General features: G+C 41.3%; 1 protein-coding gene across 6 annotated transcripts; it reads right to left on the reverse strand.

The window, feature by feature from the left end:
• Positions 1–1,839: 1,839 nt before the first annotated feature.
• ZKSCAN5 (zinc finger with KRAB and SCAN domains 5) lies at positions 1,840–19,621 on the reverse strand. 6 transcript variants are annotated; one of them, XM_057487332.1, is made up of 7 exons: positions 19,476–19,621; positions 17,861–18,379; positions 14,297–14,435; positions 10,323–10,405; positions 9,915–10,050; positions 5,658–6,266; positions 1,840–3,508 (listed from the first exon to the last, which is right to left on the reverse strand). In XM_057487332.1, exons 2-7 carry the CDS (start codon positions 18,272–18,274, stop codon positions 2,382–2,384), a joined length of 2,508 nt encoding a protein of 835 aa, XP_057343315.1. In that variant the 5' UTR covers positions 18,275–18,379; positions 19,476–19,621; the 3' UTR covers positions 1,840–2,381. The 6 variants fall into 6 exon arrangements, with proteins under 6 accessions (XP_057343315.1, XP_036752908.1, XP_036752907.1 ...); XM_036897013.2 differs by lacking the exon at positions 19,476–19,621 and adding an exon at positions 18,713–19,415; XM_036897012.2 differs by lacking the exon at positions 19,476–19,621 and adding an exon at positions 18,637–19,415 and having other exon boundaries at positions 17,861–18,376.
• Between the last annotated feature and the right edge of the window lie 3,886 nt (positions 19,622–23,507).

Consider the following 23,507-nt stretch of genomic DNA (forward strand, 5'->3'; position numbering starts at 1 on the left):
GGGTATCATGTGCATAAGACATGGTATAGTTTATTGCTTAAGAACTTAGCTTTTGGAAAGCAGAGTGATCTGGGTTCAAATGCTAGTTCTGCCACATATTGGCTCTGTGACTTTGGGCAAGTGAATTAATTGTTCTGAACCTCAGTTTTTCCCAACTATAAAATGAGGGTGCTAAATGAAACCACCTCATAATGTTGTGAAGATTAAGTATGATGACCTACATAAAGCACTTACCATAATGTTTAGAACATAGTCAATGCTCAATAAACATTAACACCAGGCTTTACTGAAGTTGTCACTCTCAGTTAAGGCGTACACTTAACCTTTAACTCTGTGATTGTTTGCAGGAAACAAGTCTCCTTAAATGCTACCAAAGAGGCCCTCAGACACTCACACTTTGAAATAAGTTGTTATCTGTCCTGGGTGTGTCATTTCTCTCTTCAAACAATCAGTTGCTTTCAATAAGAACCACCCAATTCCATAATCTTGGTATTTATTTCATACCCCCCCTTCAAACCTCACACAAATCAGTACATCCCTCTGCACCTGTATCCCATCCCAGTTTACCACAGTGAGTGTCTCACAACTGGACAGCCACCACATACATAACTGGGACTACCAATACTCTGCCCATCAGGACAGGGTCCTTACTGCTGCATGGTGAGCAACCAACTCCACAATCTATTCTTACAGTCAGCCTCCCAGGGCCACTCATGACACCAAATGTCTTCGATCAGGCTCCCTAAAGCAGAGCCTGAGACAAGGATTCAGGGCCATGTGACTTGTTGAGGGTGTGCTCTTCAGGAAAAATCTTGACAGGAAGTAATGAAACAGGATAGAGAAAGGCAAGGGCTGAGCATGCATGTAGTCTCAGAGAAGTGTAGCCTTGGCCTGATCCACAAAGGGACGATTCTGGAGCACAATCTGCACCAGAGTTTCTCTCCCCCATTGAGGCATCAGTCTTTTGTACCCCCGTATTAGTCAATGGCTGCAGGGGTGGACTGGGCAGAAAATTCCTGGCTGAGGCAGCTCACATCACCGGAGGACAATTCCCCAGAGTTTCTAGGGAGGGGGCAGAGCTGTACTTCTCAGCCAGAACTCAGAGCAGCTGAGGGATGAATGTGCCAGCTTGGTAAAGGGGATCTAGGCAGGGCACCACTATACAAGACATACATACAGTCAACAAGTATTTATTGGGCATTTATTGTAAGCCGGGCAGTCAGCAGAAGCAGGACTTCAGCAGTGCCCAGAAGCACGCTCTCCCTCTCCAGCAAACAGCTCAATTTAACCCTCTACTCAGTCTCGTCATCTTTCCTCCACAAACTCCTACCCAGACCTTCCCACAAGGCAGGGCTACCCAGACCATGTACCTTTCTGCTCCTGTTTACAGTTCACTTTCAAATCCAACTGCAACTCAAACTGACACTATTCTACATGCAACTATCCGGTGGAGGAGGTCTGTCTCCACAGCAACTAGGAGCTGGGACAAATACTGCTTGAACCCAGATTCTTAATTCAACCTGTTCCAGTTCCTTCCATGGGCATGGCTGCCTTCATTCTTGTGGTAAGAGAACAGACACCAGCCCAGTTTGGCCTGACTTCTCTTTTCTACTCCCCTAAGGTCCCTTTCTTTCTCCTTCAGATGTGACTGACCAACAGTTTCTCCTGAACTTACAGATTTAACTCCTGTTTCTCTCAGCTACCCGGGATGCTAGTAGAAGCAAACCAATAGGCAGAATCCATTTCACAGTGAAGCTGTAGACTGAATAAGGCTGCAGGAACACATACCATCCAGCCTCTGAACCCCAATTTTTCCCAAATATACATTCCTTAAGTCAATTTATTTTCAAAGTGTTTAATACTCAAGATAGTACAATGACTGGAGCATTCTAGTGGCTGGGATAATCATTTCTAGAAAAGGTTCATTGCTGAGGTACCAAAACAGGTATCATGCTGAAGTTTTTTCTTTCACTGTGCTCTTCCCTGAATAGATAAGCTGTCAAATGAGACAGAAACTACAAATAAAGTTTATTTCTACTGTATTCACGAGGCTTTCCCAGCATCAATGTTGAGATTCAAATGAAGAGTACCACCTGAAGACTTTTCCTTCATCCCCATATCCTAGGTTCACTCTCGTCTGGCTTCCCAAGTGTGAAGATGCCAACAAAAGCACTTATCAGTGGGAAAAAGCAAATGAGTATTTATTGTGGATTCTCCAGTGCTCCTAAGTTCTAACTGACAAGAGTTCAGTGCATCTGTAAGGTTGATGGTTAAGTTGGAGAAAATGCTTACCATTGTTATCATATTCATTGTAGGAGTAGGGTTTCTCTCCAGGGAGGCTTCTCTAAAATTGAGTAGGAGCTGTTACTCAATGGAAACATCTATACACTCAAGGTGTTTATGGGATCTGTCCTCTCATGACTCCTCAAATGTTTAAAGAGGCTACAACTCCAAGTGAAACTCATGCCACATTCTTTACACTGATAGGGTCTCTCACCAGTGTGGATTCTCTGATGTTGACTAAGATGTGACTTCAGAGTGAAGCCTCTGCCACATTCATTACACTGATGGGACTTCACGTTGGAATAGGCTTTCTGATGCTGTTTAATGTGGGAACACTGGCCAACATTTCCTCTACAGGTATCACACTTATGAGTCTTCTCTGCTGTATGAGTTCTGTAATGCTGAGTAAGGTCAGAACTGAAACTAAAGGCTTTGCCACATATATCACACTTATAAGGCTGCTCTTGTAGCTCAATCTTCTTATCTTCAATCACTGTTAAGTTCCAACTATATGCTTCCTCACAAATTCCATTTTTGTCATTTTTCTGACCCACGTGGAGCACCTGGTGCTCAATGAGGCTGACATACTGAAAAAAGATTTCTCCACACTCATGGCACTGATGTGATTTCTCTCTAGAGTGGAGTCTCAGATGCCCAGCAAGGTGTGACCGCCTCCCAAAGCCTTTCCCACACTCATTACACTTGAAGGGCCTTTCTCCACTGTGCACACTCTGATGCTGAACCAGATGGGACCTCACTCTAAACGCTTTCCCACATAAATGACAGGTATAGGGTTTCTCGCCAGTGTGGACTCGCTGATGCTGAGTTAAGTGAACACGTTGATTGTAGCTTTTCCCACATTCCTCACACCTAAACGGCTTCTCCCCAGTGTGTATTCGCTGATGTTGAATGAGATGTGCACTCTGAATAAAGCTTTTCCCACACTCATTACATTTATGTGGTCTCTCTCCTGTGGAGGATTTTTTGTGGACACAGGTGACTTCGTTAAAACTGATCCTCTTGGAAGAGGGTTGTCCGAGTATCTCTTTCATGGGAACTCCCTGCTTCCTGTCCAACATGCCTTGGTGTTGAGGGCCTTCTCCAATATCCTGAACTTGAGAAACATTTCTTTGGATTCTTCCTGATAGTTGCATGTCTGCTTCTGAAAACTCTGGAATTTTCTTCTTAACATTCAATTTTGTATTCTTACTTCTTTTGTCACTGCCTGAAAAAGTAAAGAGGAAATGTAGATGTCATCAGTTCTTTAACAGAATTAAAATAAACTGTCAGGAAAAAGAAGATAATCAGATGAAACGATGACATACAGTGCTCAAGTAACAAAGGCGGACACTTGCATACACTCGATGCCAACAAGACTGAAGAGGCACCAGACAAACAAAAGACTTCCTTAGAAGAGGTGAGGAGGACTGAGGGTGGGCAGTCATAGTGCTAGTACAACACTTTATTTCAAAGGGAGGAGAGGAACTCGGATACGTAGAGGAGGTGGGAAATGTGGGTGGGACCACTACCCCAACATGAGTTAAGCAGTCAGGAGGAGATAGGAGGAGACAAAAGTACACAGAGCTGGATGGTGAGAACAGACAGAAAGTGGAGGATGGGAAGTAAAAGATTATGAAGAGGATATGGAGTCAGAAGACTACCTGATTAAGAGCCCGGAAAAAAGAGAAGTGAGGCAGTGAAAGATATTGTCAAGAGGGTAGGCAATTGATCAATCTCTGCTCTCTTTGCCCTTAGCAGACACTCAAGCTTGTTTCCCTCCCACAGCACCCAATACTTCTCCTTTGGGGATGGCCTCCACCTTTAATATCTACCATTCCCACAGACCATCAGCCCACGTGGGCAGAACTGTATGTGTTCTGTTTATGGCCAGATCCCAAGAACCCAGCACCAGAGGCTCTCAATAAATGCGGCTGGAGGGCAGACAACGTATCCTTTGGTCAACAAAAATGGGGGTTGGTGAGTGAGTATTAACCAGGGAAACAGTCATAAAAACAACTGCAGGGAAGACAGAAAAGACACTATTTTAAAGCAACTGCTTTCCAGAGTTGGATTTCTGATAAATGGATTTCTCTTATGAAGCCACCACAAAGCAGAAATGGAGGAGACTGGCTGAGGAATACAGCTCAGTTCAACCCAGAATTTCAAAGATGCCGTGTACGTCATAAATGTCTATTCTGTGATGGAAGAGGGGACAGTGGGCAGTGACAGTTACTGCGAGTGACAAGTGGTTGGTCTTGGGCACATCAAAGGCATAATTAAAAATAAATATTTTGGCCAGTTCTAATCAGAAGAATATCAATAAGAGCCTTTAAGTTCACAGTAGTTTACGGTGATCACATTGTTGTATAAGCTTAATATCACTTGAACAGATAAGAAAAAATAAATGGGAAAACTGCTCAATCTTACAACCAAATAAATGAAAATGGATACAGCAAAGAATTCTCTTCTCCTTACTTGATTTGTTAAAAATTTTGTAACAACCCTGGAAGAAATTTAGTAAAGCTGATGCTCTCATAGATGGTATGACTGTTTTAAAAAGCAAGGTGGCAATACATAGCAAAAGCCATAAAAATGTCTTTGGCCTGTCATCCATCGATCCCATTTCTGGGGCATCTATTATAAGGAAGTGATCCTAAATATAAATAAGAGGCATAGGCATAATTATGAGGACCAAAGAGAAAAATTATAAGTTCAACTGAGGAACAGCTGAGTAAATTGTGATGTCTCTACACAGTGATGGGCTCTAAAAAATAACAAAGAGCAGGGCAAGAAACACCATAAATGAGTAGGTCTAATTCTGAACTGTACCCTATGAGCACACCTATATAAAAATAGGCTTATGGCAAAAAAGATGGAAAGACACTGAACAATAATAGCTCTATTAGTTAGAATGGTAAGATTATGGGTTATTTTTTTTCTTCCACTTTCTTTCTTCCATACTTCTTATACTATTACTATTTTATCACTTTAAAATAAAATCAGTGAAACTGCTGAATTGGGAAGAGGGAAAGAAGCATTTAAGAGTGCCAGAATCCTCACTACAATAGAAAAGCAACAGATAATGTCAAAAATTGGTGAGTCAAGCAACAGCAGTATTATTTTAAAATATGGAATTACCCAAAGAAACAGGTAAGAGGGCTGAAAGCAGGCACCTCTGGGGAAAGGTAAGTTGTGGAGATGGTGGAGAGGGCATCGGGTTTTGCCTGCTCATTTGACAATTAAAGTACAAATAATAATAAAACAGACTGTAATCTTTGCTCCTACTGCTCCCAGCCCATCTAGCTGTCTGTGGTTCTAAGCCTGTGAAACATTTTTGTGTCCAATTATTCTCCAATTACAAACCCAACACGTACATCTTTGGGATTTCTCTCGGAAGTGGCGCTTCAGGTGCTCGATCAGATGGGAGTGCCGCCCAAAGCTCTTCCCACACTCGGTACACCCGTAGGGCCTCTCCCCGCTGTGCACGCTGTGGTGCTGGACCAGGTGGGAGCTCACACGGAAGGCCTTCCCACACACCTGACACTTATAGGGCTTCTCGCCGGTGTGCACTCGCTGGTGCTGAGTTAGGTGCACGCGCTGGTTATAGCTTTTCCCACACTCGCCACACTTAAATGGTTTTTCTCCAGTGTGGATTCGTCGGTGCTGAATGAAGTTTGAGGCTTGAAGGAAAATTTTACCACAATCATTACATTTGTGACCTCTCTCGCCATTTGTGTTCTGCTTCCGATTCACATCTCTGATGGCACCTGGGTCTCTTTTCAGGGCAGGGCTCTGCCTTGACTTCCCCACAGTGGGGTTTACCTGCCACCTTTCTGCCATGCTGTGGAGGTCACCACCTTCTCCAAACTCTTGACTCTGGGGAACATTTCTTTCAGCACTTCCTGATGTCATCCAGTGGGGTTCGGCTTCATCGGAAATCTGCTTTACTATGAGGTCCATATTGTCATCCCTGGGCTCATAATCTGAAATAATAGGAAGAAAATGAGCTAGTCCCTGCATTAGAAGAGAGACAGTAACAGGGGTATAGAGTAATTAAACCAGCATGTGCTAGCAATGCACGACTTTGTAAAGTCATTTGCAAAAATACAGGGATGGGATAAAGAATTTTTAAGCAGGAAGTTGGGAGAGATTAGGGAAGGAAAAGCTGGCAAGAATGGTTCAAAGGGATGAAACTGGGAGAGCAGTCGCTCTCCTTAATGAAGGTGATATCCTTTTGGTATGGTATTTACAAACAATAACTGTTTGTGAATACCTGTGCAACATTAAATATTCTTAATAAAATTTGATATTGGGTTATGCAGCTAACCCAGTCTTCACCTTCCTCTTACTGTTTATTCATAGCTTGGAGAAGACAGATGATCTTTCTATCTTTTTCAGTCCCCAAAGAATCTCAGTTAGGTATGAATTGGTCAAATGAGAAAAAAGCATTCTTTCTATACCCAGAGAAAAACCTACTACTGTCAAGAGCTAGTTTAACACTCAATAATCACTGATGAATATAGATGTTTAGGAGACTGAAAGTGGTTCCCTCTGTAACTGGAACAGCAACACATATTTTACTCCAAACCTGACATTTAATATGGTTTGCAGAGAAGTCTTCAGTAGTTAACAAAAAACAGGCAATGCATTACCCAGCAGCTGGGCATAGCATTGAGCAAGGAGCACAGTTCTGTCAAACATACAAAGAAACCAGGAGGATCAAGAGAGAGCTTGTCATGTTCATGGAGAACGGACAGGAAAAGAGGGAAAAAGCAAATCTGTAAGCCAGCTGGCATAACACCTTGCACAAGTGCCTTCTCTGGAAAAGAACGGTTGTTAAGAGCCCCAAAGAGGTTATCTGAGCTGATCTGATTATTTTCAAATTCATCCCTGGAAAAAGAAAGCCATGAGCTTGTTCGACTTATTAAATGGGAGGGAATTCTAACAAGAACAAAACATGCGAGCATAAGGAGATGTGAATGAAAGAGAAAAACCTCACTGGAGCCTGTCTGGTATTCTGTTTCTAAGGTTAGCTGCTTTCCCCATTCATTTTTGTCTGTGGCTACATCAAAATGCCTCCACCATGATCTCCAATGTATATCACTGTATTTAAAAGCAGATCAGTGTGTATGATGTGCTATCGTTTTTGCGCAGACTTGTAAATACAGAGATACAGTCAAGAAACTGGTAGCAGTCATTTCTCCTGTGAGGGAAACCAGGACACCAAGGATTGCAGAAGGTGCTTTTCACTTTATACCCATTTACACTATTTGAATACTTTTTACTATATGTATGAGTGACCCTTCTAAAACCAAAATTCTCCACTGCATTCAAACTTCTACTCCACACCTACTCACTCTGAACAGGTGACTTTGTCTCCTATTTCAGGGAATGTCAAAACTACTATCCAGTCGAGAAGTCCTTGAACATCCTACAGCCACAATGGCACACCTGCTGCAGCCTTCGGCTTTCATCCCCTCCTGTCTCACGATGGCAGAGCTGTCTCTCTTCCTAGCCTAGGTCAATCCTTCCTCCTGGACCCTGGAGCTCACTACACCATCCTATTTTCCAGAGACCTCCCTACATCAACTATCTGTTCTTTCTTGTTCCAACATTTAAAATGCCCTCTCTACTAGTTCCAGCAGCATGTAAGTATGCTTAAAACTTCTTCCACTCATCTTGCTGCACTGACGGACAGTGACTGCACTGAGGTATGGGTGGGGACTTGGTAATATGGGTAAATGTAGTAACCACATTGTTTTTTCATGTGAAACCTTCGTAAGTGTGTATCAATAATACCTTAATAAAAAATTAAAAAAAAAAAAACTTCTTCCACTAAAAGAGAGAACACACAAGACTCATCATACCTAAACCATGTGCTCTTTCAGTGGTCAGCCCTCCATCTCTTCCCCTTCCCAGACAATATTCTGGAATGTTTACCTACAAAAGCTTCCTCCTACTCCTCCCCTTTGCAATCTTCAAAGAAACTGTCTCTATTTCCCCAGCAGTCCAGCTGCTCCACTGCAATGGTGGTCTCCAATGTTCATTTATGAATTTTTTTAAATCTATGGATACTTTAAAAATCTTGACCTTTTCTGATGCTGTTAGGAACCCACAGACATGAAAATAACCTAATGTGGTCTTCTCAGAGAAGTTAAGGAGGTAGAAACCACTGAAATAGAAAAGTACACTGAAGTTGTAAAGATGTTATAATGAAGAGCTGGATAATGAGAAAAAAAATCAAAGTATGAATTTAAAACTGCTTGAAGAATGGCATAGAAAAGAACTGGGTCAAGTTCTGAAACTCTGAAACCCATTAAATGCTTATAAAGTCATTGAAAAAGATAAAACATTTCTAACAGACTCAAATACGACAAGTGAGAAATTAATTTGAAATTAAGTTAAAAGGATGAGAATGAAAAAATTAGCATTAAACAAGATAATGTTTATACTATAAAAATAATTCCTTGGCTGAAAGACCACCACTAAGATCCCAGTGGATAAACAAGCAGAGGGCATGTACAAATAAATCAAAGAAAAGGAAATATAAATCTGTATCAATAGTAATAAAAGAAATGGAAAAGTTTTAAGAGTAGGAGTCAATTTTACTTTTTAAATAAAAGCCTGTGTGTGAACTAAAACCCTTAGATAAGTAAACTGGTATAATGCTTTTCAAGAGGAATATGGCATTATATATGTATATCCCATAAACTCTATTAGTATGCTTGATATACAGTGGTTCTTCTAGAAGAATCCATTCAAAAGAAACTAAAAAAGGTAAGCTTCAAAATGTTTCCAATATGCTAAGATTTTTATAATTGCTCGAAGCAACACAACCAAATATTAGTTTCCATGATCATTTCTTAAGTTACAAATATGTTCAAAATCTCACTTGGGGCACAAAATTCAAGAAAAGATACGGTATGTAAAATGTAGATGCCAAGGGGAACATCATAAAATAGGTACCAATGAGTATAGCATAAGGAATATAGTCAAAATATTGTAACAACTTGGTATGGTGATAGCTGGTACCTAGAATTATCATGTATATAAATGTTGAATCACTGTGTTGTACACCTGAAACTAATGTAATACTGTGTGTCAACTACCCTTCAACAAAAAATAATTATCTAAAAAAAAAAAAAAATAGGTACCAATGATCTGAGAACAGTAATGAACAACTGGCCACGCATCAGAAGAGGAGGAAACAATGCACGCTATGGAGATGTTGTAGTTACAACTATAACAAGCAGTTATTCAGCTATGTCTGAGGTTTTACAAATGAGAATTATTCAGTTAACAGGTATTTAATTTGTCAAGGAAGAAGGTACACTAACTACTAAAAACTTGCTAGAATCCAAACCCTTTGATTTTAAGCTCTTTTATTTTAAAGAGATAACATTTGCTGGATGGTAAATACTACCCCCGAAAAATTATCAGTCTTCAATCATACCCTTATTATGAAGGAAATAATCAGAACAAACTGAAAAGGGGGTAGGGGGGAGAAGAGAAGAAAAAACGGTAAGTCACAGCAATTAAAACACATGCTTTTTACAGAATGTGCTAGAAATATTCTTTATAAAATAAAGAAATTAAGATGTGCTAATCCATGCAGATGAAATAATTCTTACCCATGGAGGTAATACTCCCATAATTCTCCTTTCTGTCATCCCTATAGAGGGACTTCTGGGGCTGGTCCAACTGTTCCCATTCCTCCAGGATGAAGGATACAGCCACATCAGCCACATCTTCAATTTTCACCAACTTCTGAAACGAGATCTCCACTAAATTCCCACTCCTTGTGTTCAAATTTGGAGGGGAAGAACTGAAAGCATTAGGGAAACATATAGTGGGAGGGACTCTGCCTCAAAATGGACAAGGGAGTACTGGGTAGAACCCAAGACAGGTAAATACAACCCACGATGGGCCCAGTCTTCGCTTAAAGAGACAGACCTCCTGATAAAGACTCAAGATTAAGGTGGTTACTTGTCCCAGAACAGACAGGGGTCCTCACTGTGGGCACAGGGATGCCAGCTCACCTGGGACCCGGCTGAGAGAAGTGAGGCTGTCAGCTCCTGGCTGTCCTTCAAGGGAAGAGAAGGAACTTGGAGAGCAGGGAGTGCTGAGGGGAAGAAAAAGAGGCATCAGTGCCCAGTTTCCACTGCCATCATATTCTGCTTTTGCTCAACAATTCAAAATGGTGCCCTGGTGCATCAAGGCCAAATTCTAATGCTTGGCTCCCAAGACCCTCTACCTTCTGGCCTCCCCCACACCTACCCTATACTCACCCTTCCCCCCAAACTAGACTCTTTACTTTGGTCAAGCTAATCCCTGCTGCCAACCTCAGACTGTGCCATTCCCCTGTACAGGATGCACTCTGCTCTGCCACGATCAAATCTAGCCATCTCAGAGAACCACAGAAGTCTCCCAACTTCCATGAGGCTGAATCAGCACTTCCCAAAGCCCGGGCTTCTCAAGCTTTAATGTACAACCACCTCTGGGTCTTGGTAGAGGGCAGATCAGGCTCAGCAGTCCTGGGATGGCCCCCATATTTTGCATTTCTAAGAACCTCTGAGGTGATGCTGTTCCCTGGACCACACTTTAATTAGCAAGGCCTTAGTCCACATTCTCTCCCTTCAAGGAGTCACTATGGTTGGTTTATAGTCAGCCAACGAGTATGTATTAAGTGCACTCTGCGTGTTGTAAGAATAGGCAGATAAAACAATGCTAGCTTTCCAGAAATTCACTATCTAATGGTGGGGGCAGCCATATAAGCCTTACTTCCTTCCAGCTCAGGATAAAGAGTACTATACTTGAGGTTTACCTAAGTTCCCATGGGAACACAGAGGCAGGGGCACCTACAGAGTGGAGAGTGGGGGCAGGAGCATCGGGAAAGCCTTTCCTAGGAGGTAGCTCTGGGATGTAGGAGTGGGGTGGGGCAGGGATGAGGGTGCTTCAAAGCAGAGTGAGTTACATGTGCAATACCCAGAGGGCCTGATTTCTAGATGCTGGTGACCATCTAACCCTCTGCTACAACCTTTGCTGTTCTTTGTCCAAGATTCATGGTGCATCTGGATCCCACTGTCTATGTGTGCCCAGACCTGGTACTAACCTTCAACCCAAAGGATTAGACCTGGCTATAGTTTCCCCAGTCCTGGAGATGTTATGTGCATATACAGCTTGTTTGCATCCGAGGACTAGGAAGTACTGAGCAACAACATAAAAAGGAGATAATGGTTGGAGATGAAAGCCAAAAACAGAAGACGGATGTGAAACCAGGAGTATAACTAAGAGTCAAGGGCTTAAAGAGAGGGGCTTGAAGAAAGGGGTGAATGTAGTCTATACTCAAACACTAATTACAGTATAGACTATACTCCAATTATGATTAGAGTAATTCTAATAATTACATTCCAAATAATTCCACTTATTTTTGAGGTGCCCATGAAACCCATTGTTTCTTTAGGCTTTAAGTAAATGACTTTGCCCTTCTGAAGCTCAAATTAGTCCCTGAGACAGAAAACCAGCCCTCAGTGCTACCAAAGGCTGGAGAAAAGCAGTGTGTAAAACAAAAACAAAACCAAGATAAAACAAAAACAAAAACCCAGTCATTCTGTTGGAATGAAGAAACTGGCTGGGGTCTAGCTAACAGGACAGAGAAGAGAAGCAGCACCAGGAACACACGAACAGAAGAGCTTGCTCATGGGAGACTCTGCAAGTCAGCGGGAAGAAGAGGGTGATTTAAGGACAGGATTCTGCACTTGGAGAGCCTGGTGGTAAAGCAAAGTCAAGAGGGCCCGGAATGGGGTAAAAGTGTAGATTTAGAGTGGGCTGCTTGGGTCAAAATCTCAGCTCTTTCACCAAACAGCTTCATGACCTTGAACAAATCACTTCCCCTTTCTAGGCCTCAGAAGATGAGGATAACTACAATACCTCTTTCATTGGGTTAGTGTGAACATTAACCCTCAGTATTCCAACTAAGTCTATTAGACACAATTTTAGGCTTTAGTTATTTGGAGTTTTTTTAAACAGTTTAAACTATTTTTAAAGACTGGAATTACACGATCTTTATTTCTTTTATTACATATTTTTATTCCTTCTTCTACAGTTCTTCTGCAGAACAAAAAGAAAATTTATTTTAGTATTGTTAAGAAATAGACCAAAATTCATTCTATCTTGTAATTTCTGCATGGATCCATTGAACCGTTGTACAAATCTAGGATACATTTTGGGATCTGAGTGATCTTATTTTTCCTAGATCATGAACATTGTTTCCATTTTATCACCCTCAGAATTATTTCATTTTTACTAATCACTAGTCATTCATTACTCCCAACGATAACAAAAAAGACTAAAATAATAAGAAAATGGGAAAATGAAGGAAATATTTAGGACCATACAACCATGAAATAAACCATTATTCTTTACTATTCTCAAGGTATTTAAATTGAATGCATTGCCCAGGGTTCTGCTTCATCTTCAAGAGGAAATAAGACTGTCGATATCTACTTTCAGCTTTCACTGAACACAGCTGAGAATTTGGAATTTTTCATTTTCCACCCATATTGACAGAGATGAAAATCTGCAGTGGAAGATGTTTTGCTGTTCTTAGGTGAACAAGGAAACACAGAGAGCAGTGAGCTCTAAGGAAAATGAAGAAACTGAAAGGGTAAGGGAGATCTTAGGATGAGTCCACACAGGGGGCTGTTCCAGATGAACTTTCTCAAACAAATCAGTGACAACCACTCTATTTCTCATTTCGAAAAGGAAATACGACATTCTCATTCAGTGAGTCATTCCACAGGGAGGACTTTATCACACAGTATTTCCAACATGATTCTGGGCCATCCCATTTGGCTAAAAGAATGGCACTCATTTTGCTAAAGGGACAATACTGTGTAATAGTTTTCTTTCATTTTTTATGATGTTTGTATTGTCAAAATGTACTTGATACTAAGAGGTTTAATTCTTATTAAATTTTCTTTCAAAATTGTTTTTCATTAACCTTTGGTGTTTCTGTAAATTACTCATAAAATGACTTAAAAATACTTGAGAGAACAAAAAGGATCCACTGGCCCCAGCTGGTGAACAGTGAAGACTACTTTTCCCAGTACCCTGAGGGCTCACACAGGTGAAGCACTCTGAACAGTTCCTGACCCGTTATAAACACTTTTATGATCACAGCGAAAGGAAAGCTAGGGCAGAGCCTGGGCATGTCAAGTGGAAGACCTGAGCACTAAGGGGACTCCAGGAGAAAGCCTGGGGCCAAGCAGGAAATACGGGTTTGCAATTCCTTATCAGGATTCTGAAATGCCAAAGGCCTTATTTTCATTAAGTTATCTACACTAATCTGACAGCAAAACCTGACCAGAACTGAGAAGAAGCTATTTAAAGTTTTTATTTCATCCACTTACTGTAAATATGTACACATTTCATTGCTGCAATATTAAGATGTGCAATTTTGGGGTACCAACTCAAATCCTGTTGGTAGTGTAATGTACAGTACATAAGTCACATTTCCTTAATAAATCTGAAAACTTGTCAATTCTAAAATCTCTCTGACAGCAAAACCTTCTGATTAGGGATTGCAGACTTGTGGACATATGTCATCATAAATAAGATACTCAGATGTTCATTTTTCTTCCTTGATACATCAAACACAGGTTAATAAGGAGAGAACAAATGCTCTAGTCATGAAGGACTGGAGAGCTTTTTTTACATAAGCATTAAGACAGTAAAATCTATGAGGAAGAGTTGGAGAACTACGGCAGAACAATTACGATGCTTGAGTAAAAGACTCCTGTAGATATTCTGACAGCACCTACACTTTGTCACCATCTGCAGTAGTTCCAGCCACCCTACAGCTGACCTCTCCGGGGACTCATTTCTGGGTCCCCAACCCTTCCCAAGCTCCAGATCCTGCTGACTTCACAGAGGCTGCCCAGCCGAGGTCTCGCTCTCACAGATACCACTTCCCCACAAGCCACATCTGTTCCACTGAGTCACAGATCCTCACCATTTTCCTCGAGAAGATGAGGCTTCTGTGGCTCTTGTTCAGGCTGGGGGTCCACAGGCAGGAGCTGGTGACCGAAGGACTCTTGCACAGTTCCAGGTGGCACCATCTTCTGAGGAAGCACTTCAGGACACACCATGATCTAACAACCACAACCACACCAATCAGCACATTACAGAGAGGGCAACGGAAGAATCCAGTAAATTCACGTTGTTCTTTCATTCATTCCTTTGCCAAATATTTAATGTGTGTACAGTGATCCAGGTCCTGATTATACAGTAGCTTAATAAACACTGCATCCATCTAGTTGACTATGCCCATTAAACATATCAACACATAAGTAAGTACATAATTACAAACTGCATTACATGTTAGGAGAATAAAAGTGGTGTCATGAAACAGAACATGAGACCTGCTTTAGACTGGGTGGCCGAGGAGGGCTTTTCTGAGGAACTGTTGCTTAAGTAAACACCTAAAGGATGAAAGAAGCCAGCCAGGAGAAAGTGAGAAGTATCTCGAGTACAGAGAACAACATAAGCAAAGACCCTCAGGCAGAAAGCAGGTGTTTGGTAGTCAAAGAACTATAAGCAAGCCAGTGTGGGTCACGTTTAGTAAATGGGGACAGAGGTCAGAAGGAAGGTTGGAAAGGTCCAGAGTCAGGAAGCCACACTTCCTGGTTCTCTAGCATACCAGGTTCAGGTAGGAGACCCAACACCAAGACCAGAGCTAGCTCATGTCTGGCATGCTACAGTCCTCCATCTTTCTATTCTTGGCTGTTGCTCAAACCTTAGGGTACACAGAATTATTCTGCCACAGCCAGTCTCTAGAATCTGCGTTTTCTGGAATCAGCAGCCTCCTAGCAGGTAGTAAGATCCCGCATAGATCCTGCATAGAGGAAGAGATGCCAGTCCCCCGCCTCCTCATGTTTCAAAGCACTTTAAATTTTAACCTTCCTAGTACTGGCAAATGTGGTATAGGAATTACTTCAAGAGGCAACTGCAAAACAGTCATGGCAAACATCACTCTGTGTAGAAGTTTGTGTGTCCTTGTGGATCTACTCAGACCAAGCATTAGATGATGCCGAGTATGTCAAAGGGCACCTGGCCACCAAAGAAACAAAGCTGCCCTTGAGGTCCTGAGACTAGGGCAGAGAAACCAAGAAGAGGGCAAAGGGAAAAAACCTGGGAAAAGGCTCACTGGAGACAGGAACTCCCTTGGAGATAAAGTAAGGTACAAGGTCAGGGATACAGAAGGCAGAGAGAAAGGCAAACAGACTGAGCTGTGGAGCCCTTGGAAAAAATCCCCTCAGTGGGGCTTCAAATCCCTGACTACCACTATGAAGTGATTTTTCTGTGTCCCTTCCAAAGATGAGCTGCATGTCACAAGGTAAATATGTATTATCTGCTGTAAACCTCTTTTTTACAAATGCTTTGTTTTAAAGTCTGCTTTTGAATGTTTATTACTATAAAACATTAAAAGTCTGCCCATTAATGTTCCACATTAGGTTTAAAAAAGGAATGACTATATGTCACCATGAAACTTTGTTTTCTGTCCTGACAGAAACAATATGGGTCCAAACATTCCCCTCTGCAGGACAATCATTCTGTCCAGCTGCAGGGTCTGGCCACCAGTCAGTAGAAATTCCCTCTGCTGCCCACTTGCCTCATGGAGGCAGCTAAACCAGATGAAGAGCCCAAGGAAGTTCTGGAATGTTGAAGAACCCCTGACCCACAGGTGAAGAATTATGAGACTGGTGTCACACACTGAAGTTCAAGGGATCTAAAGAACAAAGGAAATTCTCTGACTAGCTTCAAACTCTTGTAGACCTAAGGTTATTTTTTGTTTCTTTGTTACAAGAAAAAAATTAAAGTTTAAAAAGACTGTGAGCCTAGCAACAAGAAGAGTGAGTAAAAAAGGACAAGAAGACATAACCTAAAGTTATCGCTTTTCCATAATGTATGATTTAATACAATACCAACAAAAATACAGCAGAATTTTTGGAGTTGTGGAAACTAAACAAGTAATGACAGAGTTCATAAGGAAAAAAGAAAATATTGAAAAGGAATTTGGAATTTGGAAAGTGGAAGGGTAGCCCTATCAAAAGTGAAAACGCTTTACAGAGCTCAAATAATTAAATACTGCACTCATAAACAGTAAGATCAACAAAATAGAATAAAAGGACTGAATACGTGCAGAAATTTGGTATATAATAAAGGGAGCATTTTAGTTGGAGATGGAAAAAAGGGATTACTATACAAGTTGCTGGGGCAACTGGGTAGACTTACAGAAAAAAAATTAAGTTGTAACCATACCAAACACTCTACACCAAGTGGATCAATCATTTAAAAGTGTAATTTAAAATCTTTATTTTAAAAAAGAATATGAGAAAAGTTTCTTATAATACTATAGTGGAGAAGGCCCTTCTAAGTATGGCACAAAACCCAGAAAACATGAATTAGAAGATTTAAACTGATTACATTAAAACAAAAAAACTCTGCAAAGCAAAAAAACAAAGACAGACAACAAAGTGAAAAAATAACAGATACAGTGCTTATCTTTTCTAACAGGTAAAGAATATAACCAGATAATTCACAAAGGGTATATACATAGCCCTTTAAAATATGTACTGTAGTCAAACTCACTCATGACAGAAATGCATATTGCAACTACACAGAAATGGAGTAGTGTAATGCATCTTTCCAACTAGCATAATACCAAATACTGAATAATACCAAATCATGGTACCAGGCTATGGACAAAAAAGTTCTCTCATACGTTGCTGCTGGGAATATAAATTGGTAGAACATCTATGGACGGCCATCTGTGAACAGCTGTCAAAATTACAAATGCATATGGCCTCTGAGCCAACAATCTGACTTCTAAGCATTCATTCTACAATTAATGCTGTATGTGAAGAATATTCACTGCAGTAATGTTTGTTAGAGTAAAATTCAGAAACAATCTAAAGAAACAAGGTAAATGGGCTTCAATAGGAGTGAAATTACGGAATGTCCAAACCATGGAAAACAAAGCAGTTTTAAAGAGTGAGGTGGCTCTACTTGCAGATACAGAACAAACCTAGATATAAGAAAAAAGCAAGAGAAGACGTGCCCAGTGATTTAAAACCATCTGTTTTCTTAAAGCATGTCATATGCACATATTCGTATACATACAGAATGCAGTGTATCTGTGAGAATATACAAATACTATGTACTGGCGGTTGTCTCTGCTGAGGAGCACTAGGCAGCCTGAGAATAAGGGGTGAAAAAGGGAACTTACTTTTCATTACAACCTTATATGCCTTTGGAATTTTGTATCCTGCCATTCAAAAAATGAATATAGTAATATAAAAAACAAATAAAATCGTAGACTGTCTTCTCCAAGTTAACACACTGGATACTGCTTCTCTTTGCTGGAGTGGCAGGAAATCTCCACAGTGTACCTAATCCCAGGAGAACAAAAGAATAGGAATGAAGCACCAAAGTGCTAAGGATACCTCACCCTGCTCAGCAGCTCCTTAACTTTCTTCCTCTCCTTCCTCACTGCTCTGTTTCCCCATCCACTCACCTGTTGTCTGCGTTCTTCTAGCTCTCTCTGTATATTTTCTACCACAGCCACAGCCTCTTCTCCGCTTTCCGGGTGATGTTCCCTCACCCAGGTCTGGAACTCTTCCGGCAAGATGCTCAGGAACTGCTCCAGCACCAGCAGCTCCAGGATCTGCTCCTTGGTGTGCAGCTCGGGCCTCAGCCACTCACAGCAGAGCACCCGGAGCTGGCTGAGTGCCTCCCGAGGGCCTGCTGCCTCACGGTACTGGAAGTCCCTGAAGCGCTGGTAAAAAGTCTCAAACACTGGCGGATTGTACTCCTGCATCCAGGTGCAGTCTTCTTCTTCCACCTTCACTATTAAAAGGTCTTCTTGCTCTTCTGAAGTGTCAGCCGGAGGGTCCAAGTCTATAACTTCTCCAGATTCTGTCATTATCATTCCAACTGGGACGGCTGTTCTCCAAGTTAGCCGAGTAACATTTGATCAAATTTGGTTTCTGTTCTTTAATATCTTCTGAAGGACACTTTCATTAGTGGCAACCTACTGATATAATGGGCATCGTTATTAGCAAAGAGATGACAAAGAGGTCACCTATACTAAACATGACCACTCAACAGACATATTTACTTAAAAATATGGATTACAAGACAATTGTCCCCCCACCCATAAAACGATTACCAGTAGATAATATTTCCAACATTTAAAATATAAAGGAGAGCAATAAAAATCTCCTATCAGGCCTAACCAAACACAATTTTAGTGAACACTAAATTTCATATAAATAATAGGACAAGACTTACTAACTAGTCCAGGCGTAGCCGCTCCTTCTGCGTTAAGTCAAACTAAGTCAGAACACGGCGCAAAAACATAACGAACCTGGTCCTGTCTTTCAAACCACAAGAGCTTGACAGACCGACAGGACATTTCATGGGACCCGAAGAGAAGCAGGGTTGTTAAGTACAGGTAAGGACCTGGATTCCTCGGAACAGCCCGGGACCCCGTAGGCACGGACCGGGCCGGTCAAGGTTAGAGACAGGACCCCCATTTGGACACAAAGCCCATTCCCTTTCTGCAGGCCCCAGTCCCGGGGAGCTCTCCTAGAACACTAATCTTCCGCAGCCAAGGTTCAAAAGATGGGTTTCTTCTTACTGACAGAGAAAAAACCGAAGCCGACACTTGGCAACATTTGCTCGCCGGAAATAAGCATGTCCAACAGGGTTGAGCCATAAATCCCGCCCCCGAGAGCACTTCCGAGTCCTCTCTAGGAATCCCGGAGGTCCTCCCCTCGCAGCGGGGCGTGGTGTTTGCCCAAGGCCCCGCCCCTGGGGGCTGTGAGCCAATCGGCGGGGAGATGGGGCGCCGGCCCAGGATCCCACCTGCTGCAAGCCGGCCGTTTCCACCCACCGAGCGGTTGGTCCTGCGTCACTGTCGCGTGTGTGGAAAAACAGAGCCGGCCTTTTCCCCACCCGACTCCAAAGTCATTTAAACAGCCGGGCTTCTCCCTTTTCCTTGGAATGGGGACGGGACCTTAGGTGTCCCGAGTGGTTGCTAAGACAACAGTTGTTAGTGTCTGATTGGCCATGGAACTTGAGCTCCCTCACCCCCAACTTCTGCGCCCCAAGTCGAAGTAGGTCGGTACCTTTCTGCGAGCCCGCAACCCTCCTGTCTCTAATTTTGGACCTTTCAGTTTCTTCATCTGAATCCTCGCCACTCCCCACTCCGTCTCCAGACACACCCACTTCTTCACCACAGCGGTCGCTCTTGGGGCGAAATCTCGTACGTCAAACCCGCGAGTCGCGTGAGCTAGTGGCTCTCGGGACTACACCTCCCAGGAAGCGCCACGCGGGCCACGCCCCCAACCAATAGGGCCGTGGCTCTCGCAGGCCTATCAGGATGCGGGAGGGTAGGGAGGCGGATCCTTGGGCGCCCCGCTGGAAGGCAGGGAGAGGAGGAGTGGATTGCCCCCTGGTAAGGAAGAATGGGGCTGAAGACTTGCATACCTGGGAAGACCAGGGAATCGTTGGTGCAGGGCAACTCTAGCCAAGGGGATGCCATCCTTAATAATTCATTTTTTATATCCGTTTGCAAAGCTGCTGGACAGGCAGGACAAGAGTTACGGTCGCCTCTCTTACACGTCGCGAAAATGAGGCCCACCGACTCCACATTGAATATGAAAGCACATACCCTTGGATATACTCCAGGAGAGTTATTTTTTAATTTACAAGAAGAAATTTCACTCAAATCAGGGATGGGGTTTTGAGAATATCTTGCTGGCGCTGGGGTCTACCATATGGGAATAGAGAAATTCGGAAAATTCCTTAATATCTGCAGGCAGAACTTTAGCTGGAGAGGCTTAAGTTGACACTGCGATATGTTCGGTTCATGGTCGTATTTGTATAGTTTTACTTTTACATTGCATAGTTAAACTTTTAAACATTGAGTGTTTGGTTCATTCAAAATTACCTAGGTGTATGTAGTGTAGTATAGATCCAGCTTTATCTTTTTCCAAATCATTATCCAGTTGTCCTAACATTTATGAAAAAGTCTTGTCTTTATACCCCCACCCCATTGGTTTGTGACACGGCCTTTATCATATAATAAATTCTTAAATGTTTTTTGGTCTATTGTTAGATTTTCTATTATTTTGCATTGGTGTATTTGTCCATGCATGTTATAATACTATGCTGTTTTAATTTATTGGGTATTAATTGGTTTTAATATCTCTTAGGGAGAGTGCCCCCAATTGTGTTTCTTTTTCAAATACTCTTTATTTTTTCAAATTAACTATTAGATTCAATTTTTCTAGTTCTAGAAGAAATCTGAACAGGCATCATTTTTTAATATTAACTTAGGGAGAATTGACATTCTCATAAAGCTGATTTTCCTATCCAAGAAAATGGTATGTTTTTCCATTTGTAGGAAAAAGCCTAATTTTCTGAGTGTTGATGGGGGATTTGGGGGGTGTGGAGCCTTCAGGAACATTTAAAAATTTCTTTATACAGGTTTTGTACATATTTTGTTAGGTTTGTTTTTAAGTCTTTTATCTTTTGTTGGTAATATTGTGAATTGAGTTGCTCTAGTTTTTTTAAGTATATCTGTTAGTTTTTGTTGCATAGCAAACAACCCCCAAACTTTGTCACCAAAAAAAGCAGCCTTTTATTTTGCTTATGACCCTGTGGACTGGCAACTTGGTCTGGGCTTAACTGAGTGGCTTTTTTTCTGGACCCCTTCTTTTGTCTGTGGTCTGCTGCTGGTAAGCCAAGCAGTTCTCCTTCTGGGGATTGGCTAGTTGCCAGCTGGAGTGACAGGAGGAAACTGGTGCGCAGGTCGCCCATCATCCAGCAGCTAGCTCAGACTCATTCACGTGGTGGCAGCAGGTTCCAAGAGCAAGAGACCAGATATTTCGAGACTTCTTGATACCCAGGGTCAAAACTCACAGTGTCACTTAGGCCACATTCTTGCATTTGGTCAAAGCAAGCCACAAGGTCAGCTCAAACTGAAAGGGTGAGAAAATAGACTCCACATCTTGAAGGGAAGAACTGCAGAGTATATTCCTACACTTGATGTTTTATCTTTGTGGCTGTTTTTGCAATATACGTTAATAAAATATATTATCTTAAGGGGAGAGAAAAAGTGTGATGATCCAATTAGTACTGGGAATGGACCTTTCACATAACTATGAACCTGCATGGCCCAGTAAAAGATCCTGAAGGTGCTACCTTAGGCACTTTGAAATTTCTCCTTATATTAAAGCAGACCTTCAGAGAGTTTAATATTTAAAACTACATTTCTTTCTTCCTTCACAGGATCATCTTTTTTGAATTGTGCTTTGATACCTGGGCATCAGCTGACATTGAAGGGGCATTAAAATCTATTAATTTTATTTACTGAAGTCATCTTAAGATATTATCCACTATGTCACATGTGCTGTTTTCCAAGGAATTCATTGGAAATTTCTCTTTCCCTTTGGTACCAAGAATAGCTAGATTTCTCCTAAGCCAATATTAATAGTTTGCTTTTACCAAAGATACACTGCAAATCATGTAACTGACCTTGTTTTCTTGCATTGGCTGCTCAGGTTTTTCAGAGCTAAATTGTGGGATCTCTTTTGTTGGTACACAGGAGCTTATGGTAGGCAATTTGTAATACCATCTTATTCCTACCTCCATCTTATTTATCCCTGTCCTATTTTTCTTTTAACACTTAATTTTTTTAAAGTGAAGTAGTATATCATGATCAGAGCCCATGGTCACACACCCAAAGAACAGGAGTTGGTAGAGCTGGCATAGTAATCAGATGGTGAGCAGACAGAACTTACAGTCCCTCTTGCTGGGAGGAGGTGAAAAATGCTTGTACTGCTCTCTCACAGTACTTCATATTCTCATCTAGATTCCACAAGTAGTTATAAAGTGAATAGATCTCTGGATAGGATTGCCTATTACTATAAAGAATTCTCTTACTTAGGAATATGCATGTTGTCCTTAATTCCCTTGCCCATCTGTGACCACATGACCCTAGTTGAAGCCTTGTCCTGTAATCCTGGGAAAAGAACTTTTGACTTTATGCCAGATTACAGTAATAATCCCACAAAAATGAATAAATAGACTTGGATGAAGGTTTGCCCTCCAGGGACTTTCAGACCATTTGGAGAGATCACATGTAAACATATATTTGGTTATGTCAATTAAATTATTATATATATTGCTCCAAATTTCTAGGGCGACAAACCTGAATCTTGAGAATACCAAAAGTGGATTTGCCATAAAAATTCCTGAAAAATCTGCTTCTGCCTGTTTCATACCTTGTTAATGTCTAATCAGAATGGATCACAGCAGACTAGTGCAACCATTTAGCTGCTAGACCCTAAAGTAGGAGTTGACTACCTGTACTTTTGCACAACTTTTGGATAAGTTGTTAGTTTGTAATTTAAACTTTAGTCCATAGAGATGTCCTATGGAATTCTGACCCTGCCTGGGATTTTGCATTCATAGATCAGGATATTAATTGTACTCATTTAAATAAGTGAATTTACCTACAACGTAAAATGGGAAAATTCTTCCCTGGTTAAATAATGCAGATGATTTAATGTAAATGTTAAGTTAATATATAGTGTTCTTCATTTCAGTTGCATTATTTTCTGAACATTGTTGAAATATAATGGATGTAAAACATGTAAAAAATGCCTTATTTTTACTATATATTCTGTTTCTTGAAGCAAAAAAACACAAGAAAAAAATCTACCATTCAAAAGCTAGATTATTATATGCTCCTGACTTCTGAATGCAAAGGTTCAGCTATTTCCATATTGAATAGGTATTTGGTATTTTATATTTTCAGATATATTATAATTAAGAGTTACAGTCACATATAATAGTCCTAGGGCTAAAATCAAATATCATAAAATATTTTTAAACGAAGTTTAAAGTATGGCCAAAATTACAATTTCTCATTTGCTCCTTTTGCAAACTGAATTAAAGCTTAGTTTCAAATGTTTGAACGCAGGATGCCTGCCATGGAGCCTCATTCCTTCCAGATTTTCCTATGGGATACAACTCTGCTTTACAGGGTCATCTCACAAAATATTCATGTCTCAACAGCAGGAAACTGCAATACAGATAAAGATCGTGGATATGGCTTATGTATGCCACAGTCTATATGTACACAGTATTTA

The sequence above is a fragment of the Manis pentadactyla genome, chromosome 10, assembly GCF_030020395.1.
Source record: "Manis pentadactyla isolate mManPen7 chromosome 10, mManPen7.hap1, whole genome shotgun sequence".
In the NCBI taxonomy this organism is placed as follows: Eukaryota; Metazoa; Chordata; class Mammalia; order Pholidota; family Manidae; genus Manis; species Manis pentadactyla.